The sequence below is a fragment of the Mytilus edulis genome, chromosome 2 (genome assembly GCF_963676685.1).
Source record: "Mytilus edulis chromosome 2, xbMytEdul2.2, whole genome shotgun sequence".
Taxonomy (NCBI): Eukaryota; Metazoa; Mollusca; class Bivalvia; order Mytilida; family Mytilidae; genus Mytilus; species Mytilus edulis.
In genome coordinates this window covers 40,061,493-40,077,056 of record NC_092345.1, presented here as the reverse complement: position 1 = coordinate 40,077,056, position 15,564 = coordinate 40,061,493, and the positions used below count along the sequence as shown (strand labels likewise).

At 33.9% G+C, this 15,564-nt stretch overlaps 1 protein-coding gene across 1 annotated transcript in view; it reads right to left on the bottom strand.

Annotated features, from left to right (window-relative positions):
* Positions 1 to 238: 238 nt before the first annotated feature.
* LOC139510159 (protein C-mannosyl-transferase DPY19L1-like) overlaps positions 239 to 15,564 on the bottom strand; it is a 306,322-nt gene continuing 290,996 nt past the window's right edge. Inside the window, exon 21 of the mRNA XM_071296510.1 lies at positions 239 to 7,292. Within this exon, the coding sequence (XP_071152611.1) occupies positions 7,139 to 7,292 (154 nt within the window). The 3' untranslated portion in view covers positions 239 to 7,138. The remainder of the gene's footprint in view (positions 7,293 to 15,564) is intronic.

Sequence of the window (15,564 nt, the reverse complement as noted above, 5' to 3'; positions counted from 1 at the left end):
TAGTGATAAATCTTAGATTTAGATATCTAGCCAGTGCCGTAGGGTTTTCATTGATTTTCATGCAACCTTTATACCCCAAAAAGGAACAATATCAGTACTTCCTCCATAATATTACAATTTGTATAATGCATATCGTACAAACCTCTATATGAATGTAACAAAGTACCATGTTGTAAACCAAATTATTACTGCACACGCTGATCTGCGGTCACACTTGTTAAATAAACAAATAGAGGACTATGTAAGAAATAAATTTATTTCAAATATGTAAAATGTAATTCACTTCCATTACCAATTGTATTTTTACTGCAAACCCTGATACATATAAAGCAATAATTTTCCTCATAAACATCAATAAGATAAAATTAAATAAAGTTCTCTACCAGTGCAACATGAATGTATTAAATGGACTATTTAGTATTAAAATCTTGTTTCTTCCTAACAAACGTGCTACTCACCCTTTTCAATTTAAAGTATTATATCAAATGTTAACATCAAATGTTAGCATAATCAGATAATATTACTTTACGTAAACTAGAATACGAAATATCCATATGTGACCCAGTGGAGACAAGTTTCTTCTGCCATATGAACTATTTTTTTATATATAAAAACTATGCACATATTCTGCCCATTCTTAGGAAAAAACAGTTTAAAAACACTAATATTGAGTTTTGGTTTCAAAAATACATCTCAACATCTCAAAAATAATAATACTGGGAAGAAAGGAGAAAGGTAAGGGTCTATTTTGGCCTCAAATTTTAGGTTCATCTGATGAAAGATTTTTGACGTTTTTTAAACACTTTTTAAAAGTTTCTACTTTAGTCGATTCAATTAGTTTATGTGAAAGATAAAGTCATTAAAGACGCTACAAATGCAAGCTTAAATATAAAAAAAATCTATCAAATATGCCATAATATGTCATTTTTCAGATAGATTTTGTCAAAAAAGAAAGTGGTCGCATCTGTTGTTCACTCTCAATCTTATCATCAAATGCAACTAACATTTAAATAAAAAGATTAAACACAAATGCTAAAATTGTGAAGATTTCAGTAATTAAGCATGACTTTATGATGCGAGTACTCGATACATGTGCTTTGTATTGTCAAAAACCGCCCATATTTATGTAACAGAAAAAAAGTTAAATCACAAGGGACTCAAAACGGAAACCCTAACCAAATGGCAAAATCAAATGATGAAACACATCAAAAGAATGACAACTGTCATATTCCTAACTTGGTATAAGAACTTTCAAATGTAGAAAATGGTGGAATGAACCTGGTTTTGTAGCGCTAAACCGCTCACTTGTACGACAGTCGCAATTTCCATTATATTGACAATGATGCGTAAGTAAGTATTCTTCTTTCCAATAAATAGTTAAAAGTTTATTTTTTAACAATTTTGTAAAACTGCTATATTTTGGGGTCAAAAAGTGGTCTTACCGGACTTACTTCTTTGTACACAAATTAAGGAAAATATTTCTTTGCCGATTTTCATTAATATATAAATTTCTTCTGCAAATATTGTAATTTACATATAACAAGCTTTAAACTTTTAAATATGATACAAAAATATGTTACAAAATTCTGCCGTTCGTTTTCTCGTTTTTAGTGTTTTACATTGTCATTTCGGGGACTTTTATAGCTGACTATGCGATATGGGCTTTGTTCATTGTCCAAAGGGTCCCAAATTAAACTTTTGTTTAATTTCATCAAAAATTGAATTCTTGGGTTCTTTGATATGCTAATTCTTCAAACAATTTATCAAACAAAAGAAAAAAGAATTCAAAATTTTGTTAATCATAAATACAATGTCTTTTTAAAATCTGTTAAACTTATCTGTAATTATCTTCAAAATGTCTAATAAACATGAATGTGTGTTTTCTCAGAATAAAGTTAAATAACTTTTCAATGTCATATCAGAAATTAATATTCTGTGAGTATTTCATGGTAATACATAATCTCCTACCAATTAAAAATTCATTGTTTGAAACAAAAATCTAACCTGATCTATAAATTGTGATGGTGTAGACTATGTAACAAATATCAAGTCAATATCTTCAATCATGAGGAAAAAAGTGTTGAAAACTGATCATTATTTTTCTAAGTCCTAGTACCACAACTCTGCACACAATCATTAGAGCAGAAAAAAATACGAAATTTGATCTGTAACTTGTCATTAAATGATATACTAATTTTACAATCAATATCTTCAAGCATGACGAAAGAAAATGTGGAAAACTTATTATTTGAGTGAATTTTCTAAGTCCAAGGACCATAACTCTGCATTAAATCATCAGACCGGAACAAAATTCAAACATGTTAAAATAAAACATAGACCAATTTTCAAAACAATATATTCAATAACGACTCTTAGATGATGAACATAAATCAATTTCTTTTGTGAAAATGAAAAATATCATCTTCGCTAGCCAAGGGTTACGATCAGATAACGGGAGTGGGTCGTAACCCTTGGCTAGCGAAGATGGCAAAATATATACAATAGAATGAATCGTTCATACAGTGAAAATGAATCGCGTATCAATATTCGGCAGTAAACATGAATCGCAGAACAAAAACTGCTTAGTGGAATTTATTCAATATCAACAAGCTGAATGACAAAAATACATGTTAAAAGATAAACTTTTCTGCAAATAAACTTAACTGCTTTTAAATATATTGCAAGCTCTGTTCGTGAACTATTATTAATATCATCTATTTGTGTATAAATTTAACACCTGAGTTGGTGTAGGAACGATGAAAACCTGTCCATTTCTTTTATTTATATGAATTTATCAAAACAGTACATATTTAGATTATCGTTGGTCATCTCAACGAGATTGGTTTTCTCGCTTGAGTAGGTACGGCGAAAACTAAACTAAACTAAACTCAAACTGTTATACTTTTATTTTTGGGTTGGTATTGTAAAAAACAGATAATGTTAAAAAAAAGATTAATATAAAAAAATGTATAATGTAAGCTGTGAATTTTAATTTAAAATGTGCTAACAGGTGTTAAAAGATATTAACAACTTTGCTAATAGAGGTTTCTCAACATCTAACGAATGGACGAAACTCGAAGAACGTATCGTTAGGGAGCTGTTATTTTATGCAGTAAAAATTTCTAACGATATTGCAGCGTCTTTTAAGACAACAGTAAACAGTTTAATATTCATTTTGCAACCTTGTAATTTATTGTTGTGGTTAAACATTATTGTTCCAATTGGATTTGTGTTGTTGAATGTTGCTTAACAATACGTTGAGTTTCGTTTATTTACATGTCGAATATGCGTTCGATTGATCTCCCTTATCTATACTATTAAACGAGAAGACCTCATTTTTTGGTGTCGCTTCTCTCCTTTCCACAATAAATTAATCAACACGCCTCTGTGGCCTATAGGTACAGAGCATAGTCGCATTAGTCATCCATTCATATGATTATTCAGATTGAGTTATTTTGGGAGAAAAACGAGAAAAAGGCATCCGGATCTTGTCCCGTCATTGGACAAAATTTTAAGTCAGATTAGACTTCCGGTTTGCGTTTTTCTGTATACTTAGAACATACATATACAAAGAATAAAGTGTATTTTCAGAATTCTATCTGCTATCATTTTCAAGTTTACTATCCACGGCGGTCACAGAGTTTATTAAATAGAGAGGGTCTGTATACTATATCAATGACCACCATGGATCGATTTGTAAACTTAGAATTGAAAGTAAATACACTATATTTATATAGTAATGAATGTTCATAATATACAGATAAGCGCTAAAAATATTCATGTGAACTTTTGATACCTTTTCTGAAATTCTCCAGTCATTAAATCTTTTACAAAATTCATTGATTACAAAAAAAAAAGAAGATGTGGTATGATTGCCATGTTGAGACAACTCTCCACAAGAGACCAATATGACACAGAAATTAACAACTACAGATCACCGTACGACCTTCAACAACGAGCAAAGCCCATACCGCATACTCAGCTTCAAAAGGCCCCGAACTGACAATGTAAAACAATACAAACCAGAAAACTAGCGGCCTTATTGATGTACAAAAAGTGAACGAAAAACAAATATGTAACACATAAACAAACGACAACCACTGAATTACAGGCTCCTTACTTAAATGTTCATAACATACTAAATGAAAACTATGTTCATATTGAAATTGATAGAAAACCAAAAATTGGGAATTTTGGAAATAAAGGAGGAGGGATAAAAAAAAAAAAAAAAAAGCATTTCCCTGTCCCAAATAACCTATATATGACTTATGATACTTTTGCTGAAATTCGCCAGTCATTCAATATTTTACAAAATTCTTCCAACAACACTTTACATACTTTAAACTACGCTCTGAATGCCCGCGATTTCGCGGGTGTGTTCTAGTCCATTTAAAAAGAACAGTGTTTTTGATAGTCGTTGTTAAAAAAAATCTGCGCATTTGGTTTGCATTTGACTGAGTGATTGTTGGATGTTTTTTTTTAATAAAACATCAGTGGCGAGTATTCAATGCATTTCACGACGATTTTAACATTTGATAAAGAATTGAAAAGTGATTGAGAGGACACAACTTTAATATTTAAATATCCAACTCTGGATTAAACATCTTTTGCGCTCGACTTTAGATCTACAGCGCCAGACTTCACACTCCAGCGCGCTGGACTTTAAAAAACACAACTCTATATCTACTCGAGACCAGCAGTTCACTGCATTATTGGACCCGTATTATTGAGATGTTTTGCGTGGATTTGTAGGCCAAACAGACTAATATATCAACAGTGCCTATGACCGTAGCTAGTTCTTATCGTTCCACCAAAGTAGACTAATCTTTTCCTATACCTATTTGTGGACAAATAATAATGATTGAATTTTGAAAGTTACAGAGAAATGAAATTTTGTCACTTCATAAACAAATACAAAAACTCGTTAACCATATAATCCATTTTTTCACATATTCTGCTTAATAAAAATACATGTATCAGTGTAAAGCAACTTCTTTAAATATATATATTGAATACAAGAGTGCACATGCTGAAATGTCTCGCCTTCTTTACTAATCATTGATATTATGTTGATTGTCCTAAATATAAAGCTTTATTTCAACTGTCACATAAACTTAACATTAATCAAGAAAACTAAACATTGATCAATGAACCATGAAAATGAGGTCAAGGTTAGATGAACCATGACAGGCAGGCATGTGCAGCTTACAATTCTTCCATACAACAAATAAAGTTGATCTATTGATTATAGTTTAAGAAAAACAGAACAAAACACAAAAACTTAACACTGAGCAATGAACCGCGAAAATGAGGTCAAGGTCAAATAAAAGCTGCGTGACTGACATATAGATGATAAAATATTTCTATACACCAAATATAGTTGACCTATTGCATATAGTATGAGAAAAAAGCCCAAAACTCAAAAACTTAACTTTTGACCACTGAACCATGAAAATGAGGTCAAGGACATTGGACATGTGACTAATAGAAACTTCGTAACATGAGGCATCTATATACAAAGTATGAAGCATCCAGGTCTTCCACCTTCTAAAATATAAAGTTTTAAGAAGTTAGCTAACGCCGCCGCCGCTGGATTACTATCCTTATGTCGAGCTTTCTGAGACAAAAGTTGCAGGCTCGACAAAAGTCGCAGGCTCGACAAAAAACTGATAAAGAGACAAGATGTCGTTTTAGACAATTTAATATCTTCATTTATCTCCACATTTAGTCGACTAATTCAATAATAAATAATAGGAACCACTCCTAACAGCAAGAAAAGGCGGCATTTTTTATGCATCTTTGATATATATGTCATGTCGTTAAAACCCTTATTTATCTATATGTTTTTTAAAATGTTTTTGGGGAGGGGAATCATTTATATCGTAAAAGTAATAGAGTTGAGTATATTCTAATGACAAGTATGCGTGCTACAGCACCAACAAAACTGATTGTAATATCAGGGCCGTAACTAGCCTCTTTTAAAAGTGAGGCAAAATATTATCGAAAAATTTTCGGCGAGGGGTCTGGCGCCGCTCAAGGCCCACAGAAGCTGTGAAAAAAAATGACGCAAAAATTTTTAGCTATTTTTTTTTTCGACAATATTCTGCTCTCAAAGCAAAATATATTTGATACGGGGAGATTGGTGGTCTCACTTTAATTTAACCCATGTCAGCTAAAAAAGAGAGTCAGTTTTATATTCTTTCATATTAAGTTCAATTCTCCATGAAGGAACGACAATTTTTTCTGTGTCCAGTAGCATCGTATCTCCTTAAAATATTTTCTCGCACAATGTCTGGACATGCAACATTGCCAAACCACACAACCGTTCACCCGTCATCGTAGATATTTCCCAAGTCTTCAGTCTAGGCGTACGCAATGCTGAGAATAACCGTTCATAATATACAAATGTAACAGGAAGAACCAACAACTGCGTAAAGACTTTGTGAATATTTGGATACAAGTCAAAATTGAGACTCAGAGACTCACAGTGAAGAGAACTTGCTTCTTGCAAGACACTCGCCGTGAAAACAATTTGATATGAAGACAAGCTTTTGTTTCAACTTTTTTGTTGTTGAAATTTCCAACATGAGGCATTTGCCTCATTTGCCTTCATGTAGTTACGGCCCTGAATATAGTTATATATACTGATATGTCCACAACTCAAATGGTTTAAAAGAACCCTGCATGCATATATCTTAATGAAAGGAAGTGCACATCCGATAGTCCTAAATCATTCAATTTAGAATAGAGTGAGTGCTCTCTCTTTTTTCGTTACGGCAAGTTACATCAAGTTAAGGCGATTTTCGTCCGTTCGTAAGATGTTGAGAAACCTCTAATATGACATAGAATACGGAATGCACTAGGAGGAGATTTTTATTGATTAAATATGAGAATATATTTGATTATAATTAGAGAAAAAGATCCTTAATTAGTTACTGATGGAGTATCCTATCTATTTAATCTCGATAGTAAATTGAATTCTAAAGTAGGCCTAGACTTATAATTTGGTAATAAAACTTTTGAGATTTGTAATCCCATAACCAATGTAAGAGTCTGTCATATATTATATATTATATAATGCAAAGCTGTTAAGTTGTTAAAATTTTGTTCTGTAAATAAAAACTCAATTATAGGATTTTCACTTAATAGGCTTTAAAACTGAATATACAGCATTTTTAAAAACTGTTTTAAAATATGGTTTTGGGTCTCTTTGCAAAATACTACAAAGTGGTTCCTTTCCTCTGTTCTTTGTATCTTCTAAATCCCAGATCTCAGCCATCTGACAGCCTGGTCTGAAAAAAAAGGTTTTGAAAACATTTAATGTAAAAGAGAAGATGATAATTTCAGTACACTCAGTATCGTGCAGGCGCGGATCCAGAGGGGGGGGGGGGGGGGGGGGTCCGGGGTTGGAACCCCCCTTTTTTTGGACGATCATTGCATTTGAATGGGGACATGTAATTGGAACCCCCCCCCCTTTTTAAAATGGCTGGATCCGCCCCTGATCGTGTGTATTGATGTGATATTCTTCTATAAAACCTTCTATAGTCAGTATGGTCTCTTGTAAGAAGTAAAAAGTGAAGTCGTCATTATTGAAAGCAAAAACTTCACCCAATATTTATCAGTATTCTCAAAATTTCGGTAAGTTATTTCATCAACGTACATCACTGCACTTTATTAATATGATTTTTTTTTATATAACTATACGTCTGAACCAGTGACAACTCTACAACAGATTTATCAATCGGATCACCAGCAGTGATGGTGATACATGGCTGTGTACATTCTGTTTACACAACTCGTCTAAAGTTCAAGGCTTCCAAAATTTCCTGACGACAGCCGGACATTTTACAAAGAAATATTTTTGACGGTCAATGATCAGCTGGATACTTAAATGTAACTGAGAGGATGCACAAGATATATGTGTCTAAGTAATTAGAAGTGTTATATGCAATAAAATTATTTATAACTGTTTTGTTGTCTTCATTCTAAAAATAAATAAAATATTATCCTCGGTATTGTGTCATTTTTCTGTGTATCGGGAACCATCATTCATTGAATCAGTCAGCTTCAGTACCTGATTTTTCTCATGTTTTTGTTTTTGTTTGTGTTTAAATAATCTATCTTCTCTCTGTGCGTACTTTACACTTACCTGACCACGTGACCTTTACAACTGATGCGGTATTTATAGATAACATCGAGGAGGCCCAATGAAGCATATTGTTTTAAACCTTGTACTGAACAGTGGTAACATTTTTCGTTGTACAATTTTCAAACCCGATTTAGAAAATAAGGAATAAATAAAAACATACTCAGTTGGTAGATAACTTAATGAATAACAACATGATATGTTATGTAAGCATATAACAACAATAATAGCACAATGTTGACAAACACAAGCAATAAATATTACAATGAGTTCATTGAAAAGACGCACAGATCATAGCACAAGATTACAGTTCATTTAGTCTAAATTAAAATCTAACATTCATCAGCTTGCTGAATGCACTGTTCTGATACACATGGCGGTTACGAACGGATTGCCATTTGCGGATTGCAGGAACAGGGTCGAAGTCTTTAACATCTACACCTACTAAGCTTATTACCGTAGCGAGGAAGGTCGGCAACACTACTCGGAAAGTTCGACGGTTCAAACACAGAGAATGCTTCAAAATTGTTGTTGTTTGGAAATCGGTCACGAATATTATCCTGAATCAATTGGGCACATTGCACGGCTCTTTTCTTAAGATGAATGTCACGGTGGTTACGTTGAAAGGTGATAGTTTTGAAGTATCAGATTGTTCTGTTGATTTTAGAAATTCGGCACATAATGGTCTAAACACCAACCCAACAATGTTAGATATGTAAATTTGCTTTTGCAAATTTTTTGTTCTTCCCTCGCCGGGATTCGAACTCATGCTACTGAGATATTGTGACACCAAATCGCCTGCACTATATCCGGCGCGCTAGACCACTCGACTAGCTTCACAAAAAATAAAGCTTTCGGTGGCCAGGTGTTACCTTTCCTCGTATGTTCTAATCTAGAGTCGTAATACAGTACACGATATATAAGGCATGAAGTTGAATAGTTACAGATCAGCTGAAATATCTATAGTAAAGGATCCTACAAATAAATGTAAAATACAGCCACAGAAATAATTATATTTATAAGTACGTCTGAACCAGTGACAACTCTACAACAGATTTATCCATCGGATCACCAGCAGTGATGGTGATACATTGATGTGTACATTCTGTATATACAACTCGTCGAAACATCAACACAACAATGTTAGATCTGTAAATTTGCTTTCGCAAATGTTTTGTTCTTCCCTCGCCGGGATTGGAACCCATGCTACTGAGATATCGTGACACCAAATCGCCTGCACTGTATCCGGCGCGCTAGACCACTCGATCAGCTTCACAAAAAAATTAAGCTTTCGGTGGCCGGGTGTTACATTTCCTCGTCAGTTTTAATCTAGCGTCGTAATACAGTACATGATATATAAGGCACGAAGATGGAATAGTTATATATATAACCAAATTAATAAGAAATTATAACCAGAGATCCAAAATCTGTAGAGGCTCTAAAGAAACTGTGTCTCATTGTCAATTTGCATATTCAATATTGTAGACAAGAATAGAATTCATGAGAAAATCTGTTTTGTTGATCTTGTATTGCTGATCAACTAGTCTGTTTAGTTTTTTCTTTCTTCTTTAGTTTTTGCTCAAAACACAAAAGAGGGTTAAAAGTAAAATCACAAAAATACTGAACTCCGAGGAAAATTCAAAAAGGAAAGTGTCAAATCAAACGGCAAAATCAAAAGCTCAAACACATCAAACGAATGGATAACAACTGTTATATTCCTGTCTTAGACCAACCATTTTCTCATGTAGAAAACTGTTGATTAAACCTGGTTTAATAGCTGGCTAAACCTCTCACTTGTATAAAAGTCTCATAAAATAATGAATGAGGCCAAGTTTGGTTTAATTTGATCCAATAGTTATATTAAAAGCCGATTATCCCAATAGTAACTAGTCTCTTAATATATAGTTACTGAAGTTATATTTAAATTAGTTTTCAAGTTGTGACCATTTGATTTATTTTTTTACAATTTCCCATTAGACTTCTAAAGTAAATCCCATTATTCTATTTCCAGCCATATTGATTGGATGGCAGGGTTATCAGATACATTTTTCAATCAAGATACCCTATAGAAAATAGTGACAAAGTTTAATTCTGTTTGGCCCATAAGATTACGTGGAGAAGATTTGTCTAAAAGATTACAAATGAAATGCTTCACTGAGTGCAGCCTGATACGACCACAGAGGTAGAACCCTGAACAGTTGGGGGCAAATTTGGACACAATGATCAAGCTTGATACTGTTTGAATGGGGCCGTAGTGATGGTCCGACGCTTCAATAGTTCGACAGTTCGATGGTCCGACAGTTCGATGGTCCGATGATCCGACAGTTCAATAGTCTGACAGTTCGATAGTCCGACAATTTAGTGGTATTTCTACTATGTATGTGAGTCGGAAGTCATGTACCGGATTAGAGTACTGCGTATGTATGACGAAAGTATCATGAACTGATTTAAAAGTAAAAAGATCCTACCTAACAACTAGAGGAAAAGCTGAACATGACTTTCGGTCACTTGTGTGGTTTTTTAGGCCTCTATAAGTCAGTTCTGGTCACACATGACTGTTTTCACGTATTCACAGTACTCATTTGACTGACTAGTGCTGCACTATTTCATTTTTAAGATGGTTGTTTCTTAGATATTCAAAACATCATTTGTCAGCCAGAGTTAAAATTGGCTCTTTGGTTTCAGACGACAAAATTTTTAAGTTATTTCCTAAAGGGTCCAATATAACTAAGTTCACTGTGGTAGCCATCTTGGTCGGCAATCCGGATCATTGGACTCATTTCAACAGGACCACCCAAGGACCATTGCTGCCAAGTATATGGTTTCATTTTGCTAAGTTTTTATACAACAGAAATCTATCTTCCAATCATGTCCTTTTCCAATGCCCATGGATAGAAACTTCGTCAATATCACGAGGTACTGCGGGTATGTAAGCTAAATATAGGATCAACTACAGTGAAGGAGAATGCCTATAAAACAATGGTACGTCCAATAGTAGAATATGCCAGTCCAGTATAGGATCCATACCTTCAGACAGAGACTGACAGAATTGAGATAGTACAAAGAAGAGGAGCTCGCTACGTATATAACAAAACACCATAACCACTCCAGCGTTAACCTGATGCTACAACATCTCAAATGGACATCCTTAGAACAAAGTAGGAAAGAAGCGAGACTCGCAATGCTTTACAAAATAGAAAACAACATGTCAAAGGAAGGTCGTCTAATACCACAGAAAAGACTGACACGAAACATGCATGATAAATCCTTCCAAGTACCATCAGCATCCTGTGATTATCGAAACCACTCATTCCTCCCAAGAACCATCCGGGATTGGAACGCTCTTCCTCCTGGGGTCGTATCAGCACCGTCAGTGGAGGCCTTTAAAACCTTGATGATAAAGCTGAATTTTTCTAAGAGGGGGTGGTCTTATATGCGCACCAAACCATGGTAGTATACTAGTAATCAGTTCGTTGATTGTACTCATTATCTGGCAGAAACAGAAGTAGTTGAGTGCGTGTCACTGTGGAACTAACTCTGAAATTCAGGAATATGTTTTCGATCTCCACCTCTTGTGCCACATTTCTAGAAAAGTTGTTAGATACCCACTTTATTGGGACGCTTGGGTCTTGTTGAATTGCATTCTGCGAAGTCTCTAATGTTGTATCATTTCCAATAACCAGATCATCTTCTTCGCGTGTATGTGGACAAGCCTGCAAAATAGCTATATATGGTGCTTGATCATCTATGTTGAATACATTTGTTTGTAGATTGGCCCTGCACTCTTTCCTCCAACATCGCCAGAATATAGCATGAATTATCTGTCGGTTTTTCTGGTATTTGAAACCGGTGTATATTAAAACTTTGCCTCTGCATTTTAGTTCTAGAGATATAATAGAAAAGGGCAGTATAGTCCTTTAAATAACATCTTTTCATGGGAACTTTCAACTTACTCAAGGGTGTCAATTTTAAAACAACATTGACATTGTTGACACTTCCTGTGATTGCATCATCAACTTGGTAACGCACACCATGCACCGTTCAAGTATTGCACGTGAAAAGTGTGAAATTCTTAAAATATAGATTGAAATATGAAAGAATATTTTATTATGAAAATTAAACTAAACCATTGTCCTGCCAGCAATTTCCAAAAAATACTTTTAATGCCCCATTTAAGGGCATTATGTTTTCTGGTCTGTGCGTCCGTTCATCCGTCCGTTAGTCTGTCTGTGCCATTCAGGTTAAAAATTTTGGTCGAGGTAGTTTTTGATGAAGTTGAAGTCCAATCAATTTGAAACTTAGAACACACCCGTGATAACGCGGGTGCGTGGCTGAATTACAGTATATAACTATGCGTAAGCCTTATTTTAGTATTGGGATTGTCATCTGATAAAGTCATGCTGATTATAAGATGAATAGTATTCTCTGCTTTCAAAATCTTTCTGTTTGAACCCGTTGACCTAGAAGTTATCAATTATTGGTAATATTAATTATTCGGAAAACAAAAGGTCCTAGAATGGAGTATTTTTTAATCAACAGCATTGTCCTATATTTATTAATTTAGTTTTAAACAACAGCATTGTCCTATATTTATTAATTTAGTTATAAATAAAGTTGAATTCTTTGATTCGCTGTTTTATGTCATGCCCGCTAACCAATTGAAAACTGTACATATACACCTTATTTTAAGTCCAAATTTTTAGTAATCGTATTGTCTGTCATCTTAGAAAGTCTTACTGCTTAAAATACTACAATAGGGAACAATTTGACAAATTAATGATTGTATTATAGATGTTCCCTATATATGATATAATCATTCTAATTTTTACAAAAGTTTGAATTTTTCGAAAAACTAAGGATTTTCTTACCCCAGGAGTAGATTACCTTAGCCATATTTGGCACAACTTTTAGGAATTTTTGATCCTCAATGCTCTTCAACTTTGTATTTATTTGGCTTTTTAACTATTTTGATCTGAGCGTCACTGATGAGTCTTATGTAGACGAAACGCGCGTCTGGCGTATAAAATTATAATCCTGGTACTTTTGATAACTATTTACACCACTGGGTCGATGCCACTGCTGGTGGACGTTTCGTCCCCGAGGGTATCACCAGCCCAGTAGTCAGCACTTCGGTGTTGACATGAATATCAATTATATGGTCATTTTTATAAATTTTCTGTTTACAAAAGTTTGAATTTTTCGAAAAACTAAGGATTTTCTTACCCCAGGAGTAGATTACTTTAGCCATATTTGGCACAACTTTTAGGAATTTTTGATCCTCAATGCTCTTCAACTTTGTATTTATTTGGCTTTTTAACTGTTTTGATCTGAGCGTCACTGATGAGTCTTATGTAGACGAAACGCGCGTCTGGCGTATAAAATTATAATCCTGGTACTTTTGATAACTATTTACACCACTGGGTCGATGCCACTGCTGGTGGACGTTTCGTCCCCGAGGGTATCACCAGCCCAGTAGTCAGCACTTCGGTGTTGACATGAATATCAATTATATGGTCATTTTTATAAATTTTCTGTTTACAAAAGTTTGAATTTTTCGAAAAACTAAGGATTTTCTTACCCCAGGAGTAGATTACCTTAGCCATATTTGGCACAACTTTTAGGAATTTTTGATCCTCAATGCTCTTCAACTTTGTATTTATTTGGCTTTTTAACTATTTTGATCTGAGCATCACTGATGAGTCTTATGTAGACGAAACACGCGTCTGGCGTATAAAATTATAATCCTGGTACTTTTGATAACTATTAATGCCAAATTAGAGTTTTTACTCTATTTTCACGGTCCACTGAAAATAGAGAATGAAAGTGCAGATGGAGCATGTGTGCACTATGGACACATTCTTGTTTTATATATCTATACTTCTAAATCTAAAGACTGTTTTTATGTTCACCTGATATATAAATGTACAACAAAAGAAAGCGGCAAGTCAAACTTATATATAAGGGTAATATACTTGATAGGGTATACTGAAAATTTCACCCCTTTGCATCTAGAATGGTAAAAGTGACGCCAACAAAATTCAAACTTGACTTGTGTTTTGTGGTTAATAGGTTGCATTTCTGTAAATATTGACAATGCAATTTCCCATAGGAACTCCCTTTACGGCTAAAACTGTACCACTTTTACTATGAAGTTTTGAAAAAAATCTTATCCTAGAATTGAAAGTTCATATGCACCACAATTTTTTTCAAAGGTCAAAATATAGAGCTGTGCGGCATATTTTCAACGTTTATATGCCCTGAACTTCTCAGAGTTTAAACTTACACTAATTTTCTTAACTACCCCTACCTCGAATGAAAGGTTACCACAGATTTCAATGTAAACAATATGCACGTGTTTATTTACTGGTAACATTCCCAAGTTCTGTCTCTGCGATATGGAACACAGAGAGCATAACTGGGAACCAGTATGTAAACAAAATTATTTTACATACTTGCAGAAAAAAAAACAAGGATAAAACTCAATATGGTGGGGGCATAAAAATTGTAGTATGACCTCAGGAATAAAATGTTTATATACACTACATTCATACAAGATCTGAGGTGCTTATAACCCTGTAACACATTTTAGTTGCTGCTGCGTAATTACCATTGTGGCAATGACATTTGAGATTTTTTGTTTTAAGCCATTTATTTGATATACTAGTAATCATTGCCTCTGTGTTAAGACGACACATTGTTAATTATAGGTCAATCTTAAAGAATCATACTGCTCCAGGAATAAAGTGTGAGGATAAAATTTGTGGATCCTCCACTGCATTGTTAAGCACTATAAGAAAGTCATTTTGCTAGTACATGGACAAATGTTATTAAATCATTTTAATAATGTCTACAGCACTTGTCTTGAGCTTGATGCTTGATACACTGAACTATAATATTCTAAGAAGTAGATGATGACTCAGTTACTTTTAAATTATACGGATGCTATGATACTAATTATCATTAAGACAATGTTTTTCTGTTGTCAGTTTGATACACTTGAGCATGCTGAAAGAGTGAAGGTCCTTATATCCACATTGGAATGTGAAACAGGTAGTATTTAAATAACGAAATTAAAATGATTTTTGGCATCAAAACTTTCAGATCGATGTCAGCTTGGCAAAAACAATGCACTTTTCTATTAAAGCCGGTATTTACCTTTACTCGTCCTTGGCATGAGACATAAGCCATTTAATTATCGATCATTTTATATTCCACACTTGTGTATTGTTAAAATAAATCAAACCATTATCACTTGTCAATTATCTGACTTGGCCAAATATCAACTTGTTCTCTCATACCGGACTCTTTCGTTACACTCGGGTGGGAGGGTCTAAAACGAGGAAATGGAAAACACGGAAGTCAAAAATGAGTGTACTATAACCAGAGACATATAATACAATATATTATATTATTATGTA